We start from the raw sequence: 22,720 nt of genomic DNA on the forward strand, positions 1-22,720 counted from the left end.
CGGCTCTTGGGGGATTTGCAGTCCTCGTGGGGGAAGGGAGCGTCCAGACAATAAGAAAACAAATACACACAGTAAGAATGGGATTTGCAGTCCTCGTGGGGGAAGGGAGCGTCCAGACAATAAGCAAACAGATACACACAGTAAGAAAGCATCAGATGACAGCAAATGCAATGACGACATAAGGAAGATGGTATGGAGTATGATTGGGAAGGTGGGGTTACTTTAGAGAGGGTGGACAGGAAAGGACACCAAAAGAGGCGAGGCTTCGCATCTCATCTCTGGCCCAGTAATCTTAGAAAATGCAAATATCTGGGAGGATGATCGTTCTAGAAAGAGGGAACAGCAAGGGCAAAGGCTCTGAACTGGTAGATGGCTTAGTATGTTCAAAGGACAGAAAAAAAGCCGGCGCAGCTAATGCATGGTTTGAGCTAAGGACAGAAGGCAGCTGCTAGATACAGCAGATCACGTGGGGACTTCAGGCCAGGTGTCTGGTGTCTTTGTCTGGTGTCTTTGGTTTGATCCCAAAGGTGCTGACTGGCTACTGGAACACCCAGGAGTTGAGAATAAAACCAAGCAGAGTCTGAAAAGGTTTTTAGACAGCAATCATGTTTGAAGACTTTGGTGACACTGAGGGTCCAATGGGAAGGACCCAGCTGCCATGAACCCTAACCCTCCACCAGCACACCCTTCACTGGCATCCTTCCCTCCCTCATCTCACCTCACCTCACCCTCCTGACACTTCTTAGATTCACCTCCCAAATAAACCGCTCACACAATCCTGGTTCCAGGACAGCTCTGTACATCTTACAGAAACAGGTTTTAGGCAGAATTTTTATCCCTAACAGCAAACTATAGAGAGTATTCATTCCATACTGCTTAGATGCTACTCCTGTATCTCTGGAATTTCAAACTCTGACAACAATAAATAATCTTGAATCTGCTGTGAATGAACAGGCCTAAGTTCTAAAACTCTCTAGGGATGTCTGAGCCACCTGACCTGACATGCCTGAGACAGATGTAGGAAGGTCCTTACAGGAAATAACCCAGGCTCTGTAATCTGTCTGACTCTATAAATGTGTATGTGTCCGAGGTGCTTCCTACTAAAGAAAAAATTCATCACTTATTGATCACTTTTTCTTTTCTTTCCTCCTTAAAGGAAGCTCTCTGCACACATTCACACACTGCTGAGTCAGCTTTCCTAAGGAGCCAGGGAGAGTCTGAGAGAAGAGAGTGAGTGACGGGCTCACCTTGGGAGAGGCACTGGTTGGCCAGAGCCACCTGACCAGAATGCAGGTAGAGATTGAGGCGGGTGAAGATCCCCACCAGGGAGGGAATGGTAATGAAGCAGTAGGCAACGCAGGCCTAGAAGAAAGGGGACGAACAGCAGGTTAGGCGGTAACGCCATCACAGTGGATTAATATTCTCATTTTCATCCATCATATATTTTCAAGTAAAAACACTTAATTCATCTCCCCATTATGAACCCCAATTTCTCCCCCTTGCCTCTGCTGTATTTCCCTTTTGGGGAGGAACAGGAGGTGCAACCAAGGACAGTAATGGTGTACAAAAATAAATCTTCATCTGTCATCACAGGAAGTGAATAGATAACACCTAATATTGATCATTTGAAGAAGCAGTTGTTAAAACCAATTAGTTAAAAATGAATTAATTGGTAATTTGAAGAAGAAACTGCTAAAAAGAGACTGTGAGGAGAGAGGTATATGGTGAGAAAGGGTGGGGCTGGGAAGCTTATTTTCACTATAATTTTTTCAGTATGATTTTATTTTTAAAGCATGGATATGTATTGTTTTGATAAAATTTTGAGCAGCTTACTCAAGAAACAAATTTCTTCCAAAGCTGGGAACTTGACAAGAGGAAAAAAAGTCCTAGGCTTCCCAGTTACTGGCACGAGCGAGATATAATTCAGCTGGCATACAAAAATGCAAATCCATCTCAACCACCTCCCCTAATGCATATCAAAATTCAGACTCCTTTGATTGTTTCTTTTGAAAACATTAAGAAAATCGGTCAGTCCATGAATATGTAAGGAAAAATCTGGAAAATCAATATTAAATCACCCTTAATCTTTTTCTGGGAGGAACAATTCAGAAACTTGTGTAAGAAACAGCCCACTGGAGTTCAAAGTAAATCTTATCTTTGAAACATACCCGGACAAATGCAGCAGTCTTTCTAGAATGATTTCCCTTCATTACTTTCCTTGTTTCCATTGCCAACCGGTTCACACTCTAGATTAAAAAGTAAAACAGAAATGGGAATGAAATGATGGTTAATTCAGATTAAACATCTTCCAAAGAGATTTGAACGCTGACTGTATACAAGTTAATGAGAACAAGCTAACCAGAACCAAGACTGGTTCCGGAACCAAGACTGGTGAGCACCAAACCCTGAAATGGCAAAGGGGCCATCAGGCCAGAATCAATCTCAGCTTGAGCAAACATCTCCAAGGGGCACTCACTGAGTTAAGTCATGCCTATCAACCAGCATGATAAATGACCATTTTCTGGCTTAATGAATAGCCAGGGTTCACTTATTCCATTTCCAGAAATCCCACACACTAAGTAAGCTTAAGATCTTAGAGATCTTAAGAGATACCTCCAAACCTGAACATAAACCATACAAAATACCTCTGCAACACTGACGCTAACCGTAAGAAAGTAACAGCAGCCATGTTATCACTTATAGCACAGCAGGTGCCCTTCTAGGTGCTGTACATTCTTAAGCTCGTTTACTCCTCATGACTTTACAGGCTGAGTACTATTAACTCCCCTGACTTACAAGTCTCTACATTTAGGTCTTAAGTTTACTAATGCTACAAAATCTGATAATCAGCGAACAAATATATTAAAAGGTCATTTTCCTTAAATTTACATGAAGCAATTCAAGAGCCTTAGGGAATCTTTTCACAAAAATTAAAAGTTTGGACCTATGGTTCCCAAAATGTGTACCATGTCACCCCAGGGTGTTACAGGAAAATCAGAGGGGCATCCCACGTTTTGGACAACCACAGAAGGACTCAACTGTTGAACACTATGCAAAGCTCTTGTGTGCGGTAGCTCACAGACATGGTATCTTCCTTGCAGTGATGGCATATCTTTGCAAAACTGGGTTTTTAGCAACTGCTATGACAAAAAGTACTGTGCAAACATTAATGTAGGGGGAAAAAATCTATCTGGAACAGGAAATTGGGTAGTGGTGTCTCATCTGATTTCAAGGTTTGAGAAGTCAAGCAATGCCTAGAGGTACATATACTTCATTAGTAAGTAATTATGATGATTTTAAATGGAATGCAAATATATACTATTTTTCTTTCAATTTACATCAAGTGTTGGTTCAGAGAGCAAGCTGTTAGGGCACAAATTCTTAAGTTGCTTGAACCTAATTTCTTAGTAAACAGAATTGTTCTCTTCCTTTTTGCCTAAGGGCATCCTGAAAAGTTACTGCAAGGCACTGTGAACCAAGAAAACTGGGACTCTGGTTAGGCAACACGGAATTCCAACTAGATTAATTTCTGTAACTAAATAATCACTACAACTCACTCAGCTCTTTGCTGTTGACATGCAGGAGTGAGAATATGCAAATTTCAGAGAAAAAGAGGCCAATGAAACCACTCTAAGGCTCAAGCAAAGTTGTAGATTTTATTAACCTTTGAGAAAACATCTTTCATGCCTTGGGAACAGAAGCAATATGGGGCCAGAAGAATCTCAGATTAAAACTGGTGCATGGCCTATCAATGATCAATAAACATGTATTGAGAGAATAAATGAATGAGTGAAAATCCTTACGTGAATCAACTGCACAAGAACAGGTTCCAGATTGCAAAACATTGACCTGGCCTCAACATAAAAACTCAGCTGTTGTTCAAAATCACGGCCAAAGGATACCTAGAATCAAGGAGAAAGAAGTGACAGTGTTATCTCTAGGCAGCTGTAAGCACACAATTGGAAAAGTTCCTCCGGAGTTTTGTGGGGAGAGGGGAGGTGCTGCGATGACAAGACACCAAAAATTCCACAGATATAGATAGGTGGTATCTCAAGGGTATGTAAGCAAACACACATCTGTGAACTGGAATACAACTCTAACCAGATGTTACATTACCTTACCCAGCATACAGCAGGAATGTTACTATTACCACCTCATCTTCATGACATGGCCATTGGAGCAGAACATAAAAAGACCAAAGGGTATAAAACAGAATCTCAAAATGCAAAGAGGATTTCCTAGGCTAGAAGGAAACCACTGGAAAGGAAATTGTGGCATTTTGGGTGTCAGCTGCAGCCTTTTCACATAGATTTGGCGACTGGGAGTCATTTGTCAGAGGGATTCTCTAATAAGGGCCACACATTTCTGCTTCATGATGGGGATTCCAACCTTTAGCAGCTCACTGGTGGCTGCTGGAGCCATCGATGGATGTTAATCCACCATTAAAAACTTCTTCTTCTCCTATTTCTTCAAATTTATGAACAGCTGGTTGGAAGGACAAACTTTACTGCTACAACAATCATTTTTGTCCAGAAGAGGTTTAAAGTCATAATTTCCACTACAGCTATCAAGTTTCACATCTTATTTTCTCATATTCTTTCCCATTAAAACTTAGTGGTTTTCAGACAAACCCATAAAAGGATAAATATCACAAGAGCAGCATATAAATTAAGGGAACAAGAGAGGCACCTAGTATCAATCATAGGTACATTTCCTAACATGGGAATTAAAAGGCTTATCCTGAATTTTCATCAAAATTGGTATTTTACCATAGTTAAATCAACCTCTGTAACTGAATGAGTCACGTTTTTCAAGGTGATTTTCAAAGTGACCTACTTATTTTCATCTCAGTCAGCTTTTGTCTTGACATTTCTAACAGGAGATACTGGCTGAAGTGGGTATTTTAGTTTCGTGCACCGAGATTTAAGGCAAAGGTTGTTCTGGCTAGGATGGAAAGGTGGTTGTTCCTGATGAAACCTGCAACAATGCTGCCCACTTCGCTCGTCCCTCCCCAGTGTCCCTGTGGACTCTTCCCAGCCGGAGGTGGGTCTGTTTTCCCTCCCCTCCAGACAGCTGGCCCTGGGACTTGCTTTGACTAACAGAATGAAGCAGGAGGCAGCACTGGTCACTGTGTGATTTCTAAACCTCCAAAGGCCCGGCAGCTTCTGATTCTGCCCTCACCAGGCAAGAGCCCAGATGTGAGCAAATGTTGAGAGAATGGTGGAGAGAAAGAGGTCCCATGACTGAGAAATGAGCTGCCCCAGTCAACAGCCAGCACCAAGACCCCAAACACATGCTCAAGACTGTCCTGGATCCTCCAGCCCCAGTTCTGCCACACTTCTGACATCACAAGGCGAGGCCTGGTTACCCAGTCAACCCAAAGACTTGTAAGAATAAAACATTGTCATGTTAAGCCACTAAGTCTGGGATGAGCTGTCGTGTAGCGCTGAGTAACGAGGATGAATGGAGAGTGGACACCTGACATTTCACCCTCACCCACTCCCCAAATCGTTTTCAGCAGCATCTGAAGAGCAGCACATCAGGTGCTTCAGGAAGCCCCTTCTCCACGGGTCCCCCAGTAGCCTACAGCTTAGAATTCTGGGCTCTCACTTTCATGGCCCAGGTTCAATCCCGGGTCAGGGAACTGAGGATTCTGCAAGCCATATGGCACAGCCAAAAAATGTAACAATAATTTAAAAAATAAAAATGAAAGAATTTAAATTGGCTTCACTGAAAAAAGAAAAAGAGGAGGCCTCTTCTCCCACTCTGGGTCCGCATGGTTTGGCCGCCCAAGGTGCCTGTCTCCCTGGCCTGGCCGGTGACTCTGGGTCCCCATGGTTTGGCCGCCCGGGGGAGCCTGTCTCCCCGGCCTGGCCGGTGTGTTCCTTCCTTCTCACAGCAGCAATCTGCTCAGGGACGAGCCGGTGGCCCAAATTACTCCAAAGACTCAGCCCTAGAACTTCTGCTGGAGCTCTTCCTGCTGCACTGCAGAACTGGAAGGAATGGAAACCCGGGGCTCTCGTGGGGAGCAAGCCTGCCTGGGAGGGATGCCAGGAGAGAAGAGCCATGAGCCAAAGACACACACAGCAGTTCTTGATGACACTACGGAGACCCCGAGTCCAGCTGCTCCTTCCGAGAGGTCCACCCCAGGACTTTATGTCACATCAGCCAGTCCCCCTCCCACCGTCCCCTTTTTATTTTTTCCTTAAGCCAGTTTGTCTTGGCTCTTCTTGCCCCCAGGGGAGTGCTGGCTAATATAAGTTGTTTTCTAATTTCATCTTATCTCCATAAAAATGAAAAGCACCAGGGAACATAATGTTAACTGCTTTCACCAGAGGAAGGATAAACAATTACATCACATTTCTAAGTACACTGAAACTTCTTCCCCAATACTTACCATTTTTATAAATCCATTAATCAAATATGCCAGCATTCTTTTCTCATCTTCAAGAGTGAGTGCACTAAAATCAATAATTGTACATAATTGACATTGAGGTAATAAAGTTTCCAAAGGAAAAAATAAATGAGAAGTAAGTAATTTAACAGGTAAGAACATTCTGCATTTTCTAGATTTAAAAAACTCCCATATTTGTGTTTCTTTTGATGAAAATATGTAACCTAAATTAACATAATTTAAATGTGTTCCTCATCTCTCTTAGAGACACTGTTCTCAAGATATATTCATTAGCAGCAAAAGAGAAGGTAATTCTCCCTTCTTTGGAATTTGGATAGCAAAGTTCAACTTCAAATTTTGTATTCCAGAGAACTTTCATTCAACAGTTTACTATAAAAAGGTTTAAATGTAGCAAAGTTGAAAATTATATAGTCAACACCAATACACCCTACTATTATCTTATCATTTTATAATATGTGCTTTATCACATAACTCTCCATTCCACCCTCCACTCATCAATCTACCTTATTCTGGAAATATAGCTTAAAGTAAACCACAGATCTCAGCTGCTTCGGTTTGATAGCAAAGTTAGTATAAACATAAATGAGAAAATGTCAAGTCCTTATAGTTTTGATAATATATGTGAAGCTTTATAAATGGTTTCCCAAATTTATTTTTTTTTTAATTTAAGAGTCAAAGACAAAGGTTCTTGTTCTAAAACAAGTCTGTATTGGCAAAATCAGCATTCTGTCCTCCAATATACAACGTCCCCTTCATTCTTTGAGACTACATTTCCCAAAGCTCCTTTGAGGCTACAAGAAGCCACATGACACTTCCGGCCAATGGGATGCGAATGCAAGTGATGTACAAAGCCTCCCAAACCGTGTCCCTAAAAGGAAGCTGCTGTCCTCTGATGCCTGCAGGCTGCACCATGAATGTGGTTGAGGTGCCATCTCTACCAGGAAGACAAGAACAACACCCTAGAGGGACAGGAGAGCTGGAGGACAAGAAACCTGGGCTCCTGGATGATGTTCCAGAGCAGAGCTACCCTACCCTGACCTTCTGGCTCCACTTCTCACAAGAGAAATACATCTGCTATTTTATTTAGGCCAAAAACACATGTCCTACTAATACAAGTACTTTCCTAAATGTCTTTTGGGTTTTTACGTATTTTTGTGCAACAAAAGTCTAGCAGTTCTACTTATTATGAAAAGTCTTGATATTTTGATTTTGATAACTAACGAAGTTGAAAGCACAAGTCATGAAAATAAAGATTCTACAATTCAGGGGGAAAAAAATAAAACAAAAGAAACACAATTCATCTAGTTGATGGTTAAGTTCCAAAACAATTTTCTCAGTACTTGTAACAGTTTCCAGTGAATCAAGCTGCTGTGTTTAAAAATTCTTTAGGGATCAAAATTTCAGCCACAGAGAAGCAGGAGTTGCCTCAAGCACAGTCAAATGGAAACATGTAATGAAAAAGAAAAAAAAAAAGAAATACATCAAACTAGAAAGCAAAGGAGATAATCTGGCTTTTGACCCAAAGGTAAGGCCGGTGACTAGGTCTGAGCCTCAAGTATACTGAACAAATAAGGTCCTTCATGTAAGGAATATATGCAACTTCATTTGAATTTCAAATAACTGGCTAATAATGAGAAAAAATTTAAAGGCTATGTTACTGGATGAGTGAACTCATTCTTATACTATCTGCTGCTCTCAGAAATCTCCAGGAGACACGTAGCATGAGTTCATTTGGATGAAACCAGCCTTTTCCTCCCAACAGAAATCCCTTTGTAAAAACATCTGCCATCTCATTTTCTCAGGAAGATTACCCTCAGTTCAGCCTCCCTCCTCCCCTGGATTGGAATGTCCTTGTTAACAAGAATCTTAATAGACCCCATAAAATAATATTATTCACAGCAGCCGCTTAAAGCAGTAATTCCCTAATGCACTATTATGTGGCATTAAGACTCAATCCAGGCTCGTTTCAGCCTTAAGCATGGCTTACTTCACAGAGTCGTGCATGGTCTTGCAAACGTGCAAAAGGGCGTTCAGAATCACGGGGTCCTTGGTGGGCTCCTGTTGATGCCTAGGAGACATTTGGGGATAAGAGTGAAAGTCATCTACACCAAGCACTAAAAGCACGGAATTAGTTCTCATCTACGGGACATATGTGAGAAGCAGTAAATTATCTGGTTGGCATCTAACATAGCTCAGCTCACCAGCAATGGGCAATGTTCTAGTTTTCTCTGAATTTTTCTTTAACTAACAAGTTTGCTCTTCTAACGTAACTTCTCCCAACTACAAAATCATGGTAAAACTGCCACATTTCCTAAGCCAGTCAAAGAGCAAATCTGTGTTCTTACCATGTTTCTTGAACCCCTGAAGCTGTCTACAACTGTGTTAAGTGCAGACAAAATTATTAATTTAGTTTCTCAAAAGACAAGCTCTTACAACAAATCTTCATGAAAGTAAAGTAGGTATACTCATTTCAAGCATATGGAATTAGTCTTTTAGAAAGAAAATACAAGGAAAGCTTAAAACATATACTCAACTAACTTCTAACTCAATTTTCCAAACTCTGCTATTTGAGCTTCATTTTAACACACATTTTTCTTTTTTAATCATATCTACATACTTAATGTTTAAAGTCAGTTTAACTTTTAACTTAACCCTGTTCTAAAGAAAAATACATTAGAAGTCACTGATTAAACTAGTTATATATTATCTAATATACTTTAAAATAAATATACATTCTTAAAATAAAAGTTTCTCTTCCATGTACTATCAAAGTATTTCATGTACCACCAGCAATAGTTTTGGGAAAGAGATTTAATCAATAAAAGGAAAGGAATTAAACTGAAAACCTATCATAAATCTACACATTGAAGATAGAAATCTTTCAAGCTCTGGTATGAGAGAAGATAAGTATGACTATCTTAAAATCTTAAAACTCCCTAAATAAATAGTACATCAATAGATTGCTCCTTCCCAAAACTCACAGGAATGAGATACTGTGGGTGATGGTCAGCCCATCTAATATTTATATTTATTACTTTGTCTTCTTAAGAGCTAATTATAAACTTTTATCATGACTACTCCTTTTAATGTGGTTCTCCTCTCAATGTTATTTTAGGTATAAACACATCATTACATCAGAGGGCCTCAAAGTGTATACATTGATTTCTTATCAACAGGTTTCACAAGGGCAGTGGGAATCGCAGCTTCTGGTTACTTTGTGCTATACTTACTTGATAAAAACTTCCATGATGCATTTGCAAACCTCCACCCGGACACTCTCTTTTTGGAACATGTCCAGAAATGGCAGAAATTTTTCCTAAAAGAAAAAAAAGCACTCTACCTGCAATTTACACAAGTTACTAGAAGAGATTTATAGGTTACTTTTTCTTTGAAGGTCAAAACAGAGGAAGAGGAGTTTTTTTGTCTTTCTGAGGCAGGTCTAATCAGGACTCGTGGAAGCAAGGAGAAGACTCTGAGGTGTTTTTATTACTTTTTTTTCTAACATAACATGGGCCTTTTTTTGAAAAAAAGTTATTTATTTGTAAGTGAAGGATAATTGCTTTACAATAGCGTGTTGGTTTCTGCCATACATCAACACGAGTCAGGCACAGGTGCACCTGTGTCCTCTTAGACCTCTCTCTCACCTCCCAGCCCATCCCACCCTTCCAGGTTGTCACAGAACACCAGCCATTTTAATCATTTCTTATTTTTTACACGCACACACTGCTTTATTTATTTATTCATTTTCGGCTACACTGGGTCTTGTTGCTGCACACAGGCTTTCTCTAGTTGTGGAAAGTGGGGAGCTACTCTCGAGCTGTGGAGTGCAGGCTTCTCATTGTGGTGGCTTCTCTTGCTGTGGAGTGCAGGCTTCAGTAGTCGCAGCACCCAGGCTCAGTGGTTGCAACTTGCTGGCTCCAGGGCTTGGGCGTTCAGCAGTTGCAGCGTAGGAGCTCATTAGTTGCGGCTCGCGGGCCCTAGAGAATGCAGGCTTCAGTACTTGTGGCACATAGGCTCAGTAGTTGAAGCTAGAGGGCTCGAGTCAGTAACTGTGGCACACGGCTTAGCTGCTCTGTGGCACATGGGATCTTCCCGGACCAGGGATTGAACCTGTGTTCCCTGCACTGGCAGGTGGATTCTTAACCACTGTACCACCAGGGAAGTCCCAGACTCTGAGGTTTTTTAAAACTATTACTATTAAAATAAATTACATGTGCCCAGGGATCAGGGCTGGGACCAGTTACTATTTTGGTGAATCACCTGGGCAATCCTTTTTAAAAAATTATTTATTTATTCATTTTTGGTTGTGCTGCATTTTCATTGCTGCCATGGGCTTTCTCTAGTTGCAGAGAGCAGGAGCTACTCTTCGTTGCAGCGTAGAGGCTTCTCATTAAAGTGGCATCTCTTGTTGCGGAGAACAGGCTCTAGGTGTGCAGGCCTCAGTAGTTACAGCACAAGGGCTCAGCAGTTGTGGCACACAACTCAGGCTTCAGTTGCTTCGTGGCATGTGCTGTGGTCTAGGGATTGAACTTGTCTTCCCTGCATTGGTAGGCAGATGTTTATCCACTGTACAACCAGGGAAGTCCTGGAAAACCTTTAGGTAAGTATAAGCTCATAATGTTCATGGGGATCTCACAGCAAGAATACTTGCAGTGGGTTTGCCATTTCCTCCTCCAGTGAACCAATTTTGTCAGAACTCTTCACCATGACCTGTCCGTCTTGGGTGACCCTGCAGAGCATGGCTCATAGCTTCACTGAGTTATGCAAGCCCCTTCACCATGACAAGGCTGTGATCCATGAAAGAGAACTAAAGAGCCTCTTGATGAGGGTGAAAAGGGTAAAAACTGACTGAAAACTCAACATTCAAAAAACTAAGATCATGGCATCCAGTCCCATCACTTCATGACAAACAGAAGGACAAAAAGTGGAGGCAGTGACAGATTTTATTTTCTTTGGGCTCCAAAAATCACTGCAGATGGTGACTGTAGCCATGAAATTAAAAGACACTTGCTCCTTGGAAGGAAAGCTATAAAACTTAGACAGTGTATTAAAAGCAGAGACATCACTTTTTTGACAAAGGTCTGTCTAGTCAAAGCTATGGTTTTTCCGGTAGTCATGTATGGATGTAAGAGTTGGATTATAAAGAATGCTGACTGCTGAAGAATTGATGCTTTCAACTGTGGTGCTGGAGAAGACTCTTGAGATCCCTGAACAACAAACAGATCAAATCAGTCAATCGATTCTAAAGGAAATCAGCCCTGAATATTCATTGGAAGGACTGATGCTGAAGCTAAAGCTCCAATATTTTGGCCACCTGATGTGAAGAGCCGACTCACTGGAAAAGACCCTGATGCTGGTAAAGATTCAGGGCAGGAAAAGAAGGGGGCAACAGAGGATGAGACGGTTGGATGGCATCACCGACTGAATGGACATGAATTTGAGCAAACTCCAAGAGACAGTGAAGGACAGAGGAGCCTGGTGTGCTGCAGTCCATGGGGTCGCAAAGAGTTGGACACAACTTAGTGACGGAACAGCAACAAAGCTCTTCTTGGTACCTGAAGGCAAGGCAGGCTTCAGTCTTTTTACGATTGTATAGGGGAACAGAGAAAGCAGAGTCAGAGTTGTTCACACAGTGGCTTCTGCATCCTGCCTCCACATTCAGTGCCGGTGTGACCTTAAGCAAGGCTCTCCAACCCTTCTTGCATTAGTTTCATTTGTAAAGTGGGACTCATTTCTACCCTTGCTTCCCAGTGCTGGTCTAAAAATGACCTGAGGCAATGCAGAAAAGTAAATAGAAAAGATCAATGAAACCAAAAGCTGGTTCTTTGAAAAAGATAAACAAAACTGATAAACCTTTAGTCAGACTCATCAAAAAAAAAAGTGGGGGAGAGTCTAAATCAATAAAATTAGGAATGAAAAAGTGAGGTTACAACCAACACCACAGAAATACAAAGGGCTGTAAGAGACTACTATAAGCAATTATATGCCGACATAATGGACAACCTAGAAGAAATGGAGAACTTCTTAGGAAGGTGCAATCTCCCAAGACCGAACCAGGAAGAAACAGAAATATGAATAGACCAATCACAAGCACTGAAACTGAATCTGTGATTAAGAAACTCCCAAAAAAGAAACGTCCAGGACCAGATGGGTTCACAGGTGAATTCTATCCACTATTTAGAGTAAAGCTAACATCTATCCTTCTGAAGCTATTCCAAAAAATTGCAAAGGAAGGAACACTTTCAAACTCATTCTATGAGGTCACCATCACCCTGATACCAAAACCAAAGACACAACACATACCAAAAAAAAATTACAGGCCAATATCACTGATTAACATAGATGCAAAAATCCTTAACAAAATACTAGCAAACCAAATCCAACAATACATTAAAAGGATCATACACCATGAATCAAGTGAGAGTTACTCCAAGGATGCCAGGATTTTTCAATATCTGCAAATCAATCAGTGTGATACACCACATTAACAAATGGAAAAATAAAACCCATACAATCATTTCAACAGATGAAGAAAAAGCTTTTGATAAAATTTACCATCCATTTATGATTAAAAAAAACTCTCCAGAAAGTGGGCAGAGGGAACCTACCTCAACCTAATAAAGGCTATGTATGACAAATGCACAGCTAACATCATACTCAGCAGGGAAAAGCGAAAGTATTTCCTCTAAGTTCAGGAACAAAACAAGGACGTCCATTCTTGTCACTTCTATTCAACACAGTTTTGGAAGTCCTAACAGCAATCAGAAAAGGAAAAAGAAAAAAAAAAGGAATCCAAACTGGGAAAGAAGCAAAACTGTCACTGTTTGTAGATGACACAATACTACAGAGAGAAAATCCTAAAGACACTGCAGAAAACTACTGGAGCTCATCAACGAATTTGGTAAAGTTGCAGGATAAAAAATTATACACAGAAATCTCTTGTATTTCTATACACAGTGAAAGGTCAGAAAGAGAAATTAAGGAAACAATCTCATTTACCACTGCCATCAAAAAGAATAAAATACCTAGGAATAAACCTACCTAAGAAGGCAAAAGACTAGTACTCCAAAAACTATAAGATGCTAATGAAAGAAATCAAAAATGACACAAAAGAAAAGACAGGCCATGTTCTTGGACTGGAAGAATCATTATTGTCAGAATGACTATACTACCCAAGGCAACCAACAGACTCAATGCAATTTCTATCAAATTACCAAATTGCATTTTTCACTAGAACTAGAAACAAAAAAATTTTTAATTTGTATGGAAACACAAAAGGACCCCAGATAGCCAAAGCAATCTTGAGAAAGAAAAACAGAGCTGGAGGAAACAGGCTCCCTGACTTCAGACTATACACAAAGCTACAGTCATCAAAAAAGTATGGTTCTGGCACAAAGAAATACCGATCAATGGAACAGCATAGAAAGCCCAGAAATAAAGCCAAGCACATATGGTCAAATTAATCTACAACAGAGAAGGCAATATACAACGGAGAAAAGACAGTCTCTTCAATAAGCAGTGCTGGGAAAACTGGACAGCTACATGTAAAAGAATGAAATTAGAACACCCTATTGATGCTTTTGAACAGTGGTGTTGGAGAAGACTCTTGAGAGTCCCTTGGACTGCAGAGATTAAACCAGTCAATCCTAAAGGAAATCAATCCTGAATATTCACTGGAAGAACTGATGCTGAAGCTCCAATACTTTGGTCACCTGATATGAAGAGCTGACTCATTAGAAAAGACCCTGATGCTGGGAAAGGCAGGAGGAGAAGGGGACAACAGAGGATGAGATGGTTGGATGGCATCACGGATGCAATGGACATGAGTTTGAGCAAGCTCTGGGAGTTGGTGATGGACAGGGAAGCTTGGCGAGCTGCAGTCCATGGCGTCACAGAGAATCGGACACTGAGCAACTGAACTGAAAACACTATACACACAAAAAAACTCCAAATCGATTAAAGACCTAAATGTAAGACTAAGTACTATAAAATTCCTAGAGGAGAATACAGGCAGAACACTCTTTGACATAAATTGTAGCAATATCTTTTTGGATCTGTTTCCAGAGTAATGGAAATAAAAGCAAAAATAAACAAATGAGACCTAACTAAACTTAAAAGTTTTTGCACAGCAAAGAAACCATAGACAAAATGAAAAGACAACCTACAGAACGGGAGGAAATATTTGCAAACAATGCAACTGATAAGGGATTAATCTCCAAAATATACAAACAGCTCATACAGCTCAGCATCAAAAAACAAATAATCCAATTTAAAAATGGGCAGAAAATCTAAAAAGATATTTCTCTAAAGACATACAGATGGCCAAAACACACATGAAAAGATGTTCAACACTGCTAATTCTTAGAGAAATGCTAATCAAACTACAATGAGCCATCACCTCACAATGGTCAGAATGGCCATCATCAAAAAGCCTACAAATAATAAATGCTGGAGAATGTGTGGAGAAACAGGAACCCTCCTAAACTGTTGGGAATGTAAATTGGTACAGCCACGATAGAGAACAGTATGGAGGTTCCTTAAAAAACTAAAAATAAAACTACCATATGACCCAGCAATCCCACTGCTGGGCATATAACCTGAGAAAACCATAATTCAGAAAACACATGTACCCCAATATGTTCATTGCAGCACTACTTACAATACCCAAGAAATGGGGGCAATCTAAATGCCCATCAACAGATAAATGAATAAAGAAGAGGTGGTATATATATATATATAATGGAATATTACTCAGCCATAAACAGGAATGACATAATGCCATTTGCAGCAACATGGATGGATCTAGAGATTGTCATACTAAGTGAAGTCAGCCAGACAGAGAAAGACAAATACCACTTGACATCACTTATACCTGGAATCTAAAAAAAGATAAAAATGAACTTATTTACAAATAGAAATAGACTCACAGAGAAAACAAACTATAGCTACCAAAGGGGAGGAGGTGAGAGGGATCAATTAGGAGTTTGGGATTAAAACATACACATTACTATATATAAAATAGATAACCAACAAGGATCTACTGTATAGCACATGGAACTCTGCTCAGTATTCTATAAGAAACTACATGGGAAAAGAAATCTGAAAAAGAATGAATATGTGTCTATGTGTAACTGAATCACTTTACCATACACCTGAAACTAACACAACACTGTAAACCAACTATATTTCAATTAAAAAAAAATTATAAAAGCTCTAGCATAGGGCGTGGAGTGTGGCAAAAATCCAATAAATAACAATTTCTATTATTAAATAAACAAAAGCTTACAGCCCTGTGAGAGAACAGAAGCGGAAACAGGAAGAAGGAAGAGGGAAGCTGAAGGAAGGGCCAGAGAGTGTTACTGCAGAGAAGTATGTAACTAGATTGGTATGCACTAGACCGGTACGTACCCAGGGCACTGCAGCAAATGAAAAGGGTGTCACAGGATATTTTCAATTTCTAAGGAAATATAATAAATCTCAACTCTGTCAAGACACTGAGACAACTATAAGCTTGATATATTTCTGAGTTTCAACATTAAATTGTATGATAAAAAGTAGATACAATGCAAAAAAAAAAATCAATGTTCAGTTTAGTTCCAAGGTTTCAGAAGTTGTATGATACCCAGTAGGCACACACATCCCATAGAAAGTCATGAATGAAATAAAAACAATATTTTTCTATCAGTCTATGCCCATTATTTTCACAATAATAGAAATATTATTGCTTAAGCTGCTTAAGTCATTATGATATAAATATTTGAACTGTTTAGACCAACTTTTTTTTTTAAATAAAAAAAGGAACTGTTAAGTTTTTTTTGGTCAAGGATACCATGAAAAATTTACTGAGACATTAAAGGAACCCCTGACTCAGATACAAATTTTTTAAAATAGTTCAAGATAGTTACTTACCACTGAGAAAAGAACTGAGAAATCGTGAAAGTGTGCAATTACTTTCTTAATTATTGACTGAAGCTGCAAAACAAAATGAAAAACACATCTTTAACAAAACTTGGATATTTTTAAAAAGGCAACCCTGTCTCATAACATGCAATCACAATTACAATTAGGGAAATCTGGAGTGCACAAGAACAGGGAATTACTCGGTTAGGTTAAGTCTTGTCTCAGTCTGAGTTTACCCATTTTATTCTAGACTTAGAGGAAGAACTTCTCAGCCTCAACCTCCTCTTCTCCAAAGCAGTATCGTGCTCACTGGGAGGATTAAATGGGATGGCTCGGCTACAGTGCTTAGAGCAGTGCCTGCCCTTCCAAGTTCTCTGATCAAGTCAGCTATGAATATTCAAGAGGTGGGCAAACTTTTTCTATCAAGGGCCATACAAGTCATCACAACTACTCAATTCTGCTACTGTAGCTGGAAAGCAGCCATTGACAATATGTAAACAAATGGCTGTGTGTGAGTTCCGATAAAACTATTTGGGCTACATGGGCCGTGATTTATAGATCCTTATTCTAGCCAATAAAGAAGGCTGAGTGCCAAAGAATTGATGCTTTTGAACTATGGTGTTAGAGAAGACTCTTGAGAGCCCCTTGGATACAAGGAGATCAAACCAGTCAATCCTAAAGGAAATCAACCCTGAATATTCATTGGAAGGGCTAGTGCTAAAGCTGAAGCTCCAGCACTTTGGCCACCTGATGCAAAGAACTGACTCCTTAGAAAAGACCCTGATGCTAGGAAAGACTGAAGGCAGGAGGAGAAGGGGACGACAGAGGATGAGATGGTTGGATAGCATCACAGATGCAATGGACATGAGTTTGACCAAACTTGGGGAGATAGTAAAGGACAGGGAAGCCTGGGGTGTTGCAATTTATAGGGTCGCAGAAAGTTGGATACGATTTAGCAACTGAACAACAACAATTCTAGCCCATGGTAGTCCTGGGTTTTTTGACTACTTCAGTGGAGAGACACTGGTCTGAGTCTGACAGTGGGGTCAAAGGCCCTGGCACTAACCACAGATGATGGCACACTCTGTGAGGCCTGTCCTGGATACCCAGATACTGATGTCCACCACCCCTCACCCTGACACGCATAGAGTCTAGTGACACAGCCTTGGCATGGGAGAACCAAGGAGGGAAAATTTACTGACAACTATTCTGCTTATACTAAAAACACTGGTGTTTAAATCATCTGCTAAGTAAACGGCTCATGGTCAAAAATACAGAATACTAATAGTACACACCCTGTTTCATAATTAAACACTTAACTAGATCATCAAGCAAAAGGACTTTAAAATGTCGTGACAATGTTCTGACACAGAGCATTCAAAGATAGTGCAATATGGTCTGGTTGAAATAGCTCCTGAAACCTCCACAGCAACTAACCCTTTAGAACAAGAAATCTTTTTTTACTACTTAAGTACACTTACAAATGAGCTTCCCTAGTGGCTCAGATAGTAAAGCACTTGCCTGCAATGCAGGAAAACTGGGTTCAATTCCTGGGTCTGGAAGATCCCCTGGAGAAGGGAATGGCTACCCACTTCAGTATTCTTGCCTGTAGAGTTACACGGACAAAGGAGCCTAGCAGGCTATAGCCCTTGGCGGGGGTCAAAGAGTCAGAGACAACTAAGTGACTAACACTAACACACTTACAAATAATGTTTAAAAGATTTTTTTTTCCTTCAGTATTTCATTATGAAATGCTGAAACACAAAGAAAATTTAATGAAAATATAGAAAACACCCACTTAGCACTGAGATTCTACAAGGGCTAACGTTTTGCTCTATTTGCTTTATCTCCTCACCTATCTAATTGATCCAGTGGTACAATTTTTAAAATATGTGTAGATTGTGTATTTATAACTTTTTACCATGAAATCATTTCAAACTTACAGAAATGTTGAAAGAACAGTATAAAAAAACTCACAAATTCTCTAAAGAAATACTACGTCATAAAAAAAAAAAAAAAAACTCCAAACAGGAAACTAACATGTAATATAGTTTTATTAACTAAAATACAGATTTTGTTCAAATTTTACAAAATTTTATGCTAGTGTCCATTATTTGTTTTCATGATACCTTAATCATGATTCCACATTGTATTTAGCTGCATTGAGCAACTTCAGCTGCATACAACAAATTCTGATAAATTCTCTTTTCACTTTTATTGTTACAAATATTTTCTAATTTTCCTTGTTATAGTTTCTTAGATACATCCACTAATTAAAAGTGGACATTTAATTTCTAAATTTTGGGGTTTTTTTTAAAGTATCCTTTGATATTAATTTCTCATTTTGATGTTTATTTCTCATTTAAGTGCTTTCTTCTCTGCAATCACCTTCTGCATTTTTTCAGTCTTTTTTTTTCTGAGGCTTTCAGTGGCTAAGCCAAAGATCTCTCTTGGTAAATGTTACATTATACTTGAAAATATGTGGGTTATTTTCAAATATTTTTTGATACTGATTTCTAACATAATTCCACAGTGATAAGAGAACAGACTCTGTATGATTTCAATACCTTTAGACTCTGAAATTTTTGCCCCTTGTTTTACATTCCTGGATATGTTCCAGTGTCTCCTGATTTACAGTCTATGGGAACTTGAATTTGTATCCTGCTGTTGTGTGAAAATTATATACATCTTAATTATGTTGAATTGGTTCATAGTGTTTTTCAGGTCTATTATATCCTTCTATTTTTCTGTGTATTCATTCTACTAATTTTTGAGAGTTTGATATTAAAACTCCAACTAAAAATCTTAACTTATCTACTTAAAAAAACTGTAATATACAGTGGAACTATATATAACTTTGTTCTGCATTTTCCAAGTTTCCTATAAATGTGTTTTTATACTTTCATAATTTTTAAAAATGCTTTAAAAAAACTCCCATGCTCTCTTTATCCAAAGTCATTGATTTTTAGTATTTTGCTTGGACTGCAAGGAGATCCAACCAGTTCATTCTAAAGGAGATCAGTCCTGGGTGTTCTTTGGAAGGAATGATGCTAAAGCTGAAACTCCAGTGCTTTGGCCACCTCATGTGAAGAGTTGACTCATTGGAAAAGACTCTGATGCTGGGAGGGATTGGGGGCAGGAGGAGAAGGGGACGACAGAGGATGAGATGGCTGGATGCCATCACCGACTCAATGGACGTGAGTTTGAGTGAACTCCGGGAGATGGTGATGGACAGGGAGGCCTGGCGTGCTGCGATTCATGGGGTCACAAAGAGTGGGACATGACTGAGCGACTGAACTGAACTGAACTGAACTTTGTTCTATTATCCTATCTATGTAGTAAGACATATTACATTTTTCCTGAACCATGTTAAAATAGCTTGCATGTGTCATGTCCCTCACCCCTGAATACTTCATTTGTATTTCCCAAGAATAAACATATTCTCTGATATTTCCATTTTGCCATTATCAAATTCAGAAAAGTTAATGCTGATATAACTTTAACACTTTAATCTATCATCTGTATTCCAGTCTTGCCAGTTGTGTCAGTACGTTCTTCACAGCGTTATTTTTTCCACTCTGCAGCACAGGATTCCGTTCAGGATCATGCAATGCATTCTGTTTTCATGTCTCTATAGTTGATTTGAAACAGTTCCTTAACCTTTGTAGCGCTGATGCCAATGATTTGGTAATGCTTTGGCTATTACTTTTTAGCATGCAACTCAATTTGGACGTGACTAGTGTTACCTCCTGATTAGAGTCAGCCATGCATTCTTGACTGGAATGCTACATGGATGATGCTGTGTCTTTCTCAGGGTACTGTATCTGGAAGCACGCGATATCCCACTTGCTGATATGGATTTTGACTGTCAATGGCTGTCCAAATTCTCCACCATAGAGTCAATATTCTCCCCCTTACAACTAACACTCGTTCTACAGGAAGAGATACAAAAATATCCTGCTCCTCATCAAACATCCCCTCCAGATTTAGCATTCATTGATGATTCTTGCCTGAGGATGAAGAATGACTCTTGTCTTTACTGAGATGGCTGCAAACAGTGATTTTTCAACTCTACCATTTCTTTCACATTTCGCTGATGGCACCCTTATCTGCCTTACCCCTAATCTATCTATTTATTTACCTATTCATCATAGAGGCCAACTCCTGCATTCCTATTTTACTCAACGGATTATAATTCGTTATTGTATTTATTTCTTTTGATGTTCAATCGGGGCCCATGACAGCCCCTTTAAAGCTGCTCCTGTGCTCATTTCACCTGCCCGCAGCAGTTCTTCCTTACTTCCTGGCACAAGAAAATGTTTCAGGCTCACCTTGCACCTTCCCTATCCTAGACCTGGAGTAAGCTAATTCTTCACAGACTCTTGCAGTTTTAATTTCCTGATGTGGCCCCCACTGAAGACAAAGGGCTCACAACCAATATGGGTAGCTGTCTGGAACATAGGCTCACCCCTGGGCATCTTTTATAAGTTGCTTTTGCATATAACAGAATCACAGTATAGTATAATTCCCTTGTCTCTTAGGAATGAATGGCATTAAAATTATTATGTTCAAGTTTTGGTGAACTGGGTCACTGGCAGTTAAGGTCTTATCGGAATTCCCCAACTAAAATTTTAACGCACATCAGTCTTCATATGAGCCCGAGACCCTGACCACCCACAAAATCATGACCTATCTTCTCTACACATTTTATTTACCCTACTGTACTGACCAAAGCCTGCTGTGCACACCTGTGTCGTTTTTCATTCCATCAACAAATAGTTAGTGGCTGCTCAGTAAATTGTAATAGTGAGCCATTTTAATTAGCAAGTGGTGAACAATTCTTAAATGAGTAAAATGTAAGAATTCTAAAATTGTACAAGAATATGGAACTAATTTTCTTATATATAATAGTGACTCAGGACACCAACCAATCATAGGCGATAAGTACAGAACATCATGTTTTCAAATAAAAAATAAAATCTTAATTAGGTTTGAAGTTACTTTACAGTTGAGCTAGATTCGTACTAGAGGGGAAACAAAAAATCTGCTATTAAGGACACTGAATCCACTGACAGAATTGGAATATGGACTGTGGAGAGGCAAAAGTAAGATATTAATGTTAAATTCCCTGAAGTTGATAAACTAAACTCTGGTTATAAAGGAGGATGTCCTTGTTCTTAGGAAATACTAATTGAACTCTTTAGAGGCAAAAATGGCATGACGTATGCAATTTACCCTCAACTGGTTTTAAAAAATTTTACATACACATGTAGGAATATGTGTGCATATGTATACAGACAATGATAATGATACAGTAAACATGGCAAATATTCACAGTTAGTGAATCTGGGTAAAAGATAATGGGAGTTTTCTGAGCTATTCTTTTAACTTCCCAATAAAATTTGAATTTATTTCCAAATAAAAGGTTAGCTTAACTGAAGAACATAGCCATCTTACTTACTCATGCCAAGTAGCTGTACATCCCACATCACACCTCACTCAATTCTCACAACCACTCTGATAGGACTGCTATTTTTCCCATTTTTACAGGTAAGAAAATTCAGGCACAGCAAGACAAAGTAACTGATTAAAGGGCACACGGCTGGGACGTGGCAGACTTGACAGCCTGACCCCCATGCAAAATACTTACTTAATGCAACAGAATAAAATTCCTAACAATGTAGAAATGAGAAATATAAAGCTGTCACCTGAGGATAGGAGTCTTCAAAGGCACGATCTGGAGTCATGTGCTTGATGACATCGGCCAAAACAGTATTCACCTCTCGTTTCTTAGAGGGGGAAAAAGCAGACCTGTATTAGACACTGAATGACAGTTGTTGACCATTTTTTTGGTAGAAAGAACTAACATTTTCAGAGCATAGCACACACCTTCCAAGGAACAGTTTCAACTACTCTGCTACAAGTAATGTCAGAGGGAAAATTCCACCCATATTACAGCCCTAAAGACATCTATGTCTGCACCAAGTCAGGACTGAAACACCAATCTCAGGGTTCTGGAGTATTACTGTCCCAGCTTTCCCTGAGTGCTGGTGAAATCCAACGTGCCACTCTCTGCCCGCCCACCCTGGGCCCCTCCCCGGTGCTGCAAAGAGCAGCGAGGCTCTGCGAGAAGAGCACGGGCTGGGTGACCCACTGCCCACTGCACCGCACTTTTCTCAGCTGTGTTAGGGGCCGGCCAACTACAGCCTAAATCCACCCTGGTACCTGTTTTCATACAACCCAGGAGCAGAGAATGATTTTTACATTCACATTAAAAGAATAATATTTGGTGACAAGGAAAATTGTAAGGCAAAATTGTAAGGTATGAGCTTCAACTTTCAGTGCGCATAAATAAAACTTACTAGAACACACTCACTCATGTTTGGTCTACGGTTGCTTCATGTA

General features: G+C 39.7%; 1 protein-coding gene across 3 annotated transcripts in view; it reads right to left on the reverse strand.

Moving 5' to 3' along the window:
- VPS35L (VPS35 endosomal protein sorting factor like) overlaps positions 1 to 22,720 on the reverse strand; it is a 138,107-nt gene that overhangs the window by 39,694 nt on the left and 75,693 nt on the right. For all 3 annotated transcript variants that reach the window (XM_070363051.1, XM_070363053.1, XM_070363052.1), the window contains exons 19-26: positions 22,024 to 22,104; positions 16,325 to 16,387; positions 9,646 to 9,731; positions 8,403 to 8,483; positions 6,398 to 6,461; positions 3,804 to 3,902; positions 2,169 to 2,246; positions 1,248 to 1,362 (exon numbers count right to left, since the gene is read on the reverse strand). In XM_070363051.1, the coding sequence (XP_070219152.1) occupies positions 1,248 to 1,362; positions 2,169 to 2,246; positions 3,804 to 3,902; positions 6,398 to 6,461; positions 8,403 to 8,483; positions 9,646 to 9,731; positions 16,325 to 16,387; positions 22,024 to 22,104 (667 nt within the window). The remainder of the gene's footprint in view (positions 1 to 1,247; positions 1,363 to 2,168; positions 2,247 to 3,803; positions 3,903 to 6,397; positions 6,462 to 8,402; positions 8,484 to 9,645; positions 9,732 to 16,324; positions 16,388 to 22,023; positions 22,105 to 22,720) is intronic.

The sequence above is a fragment of the Bos mutus genome, chromosome 25 (assembly GCF_027580195.1).
Source record: "Bos mutus isolate GX-2022 chromosome 25, NWIPB_WYAK_1.1, whole genome shotgun sequence".
In the NCBI taxonomy this organism is placed as follows: Eukaryota; Metazoa; Chordata; class Mammalia; order Artiodactyla; family Bovidae; genus Bos; species Bos mutus.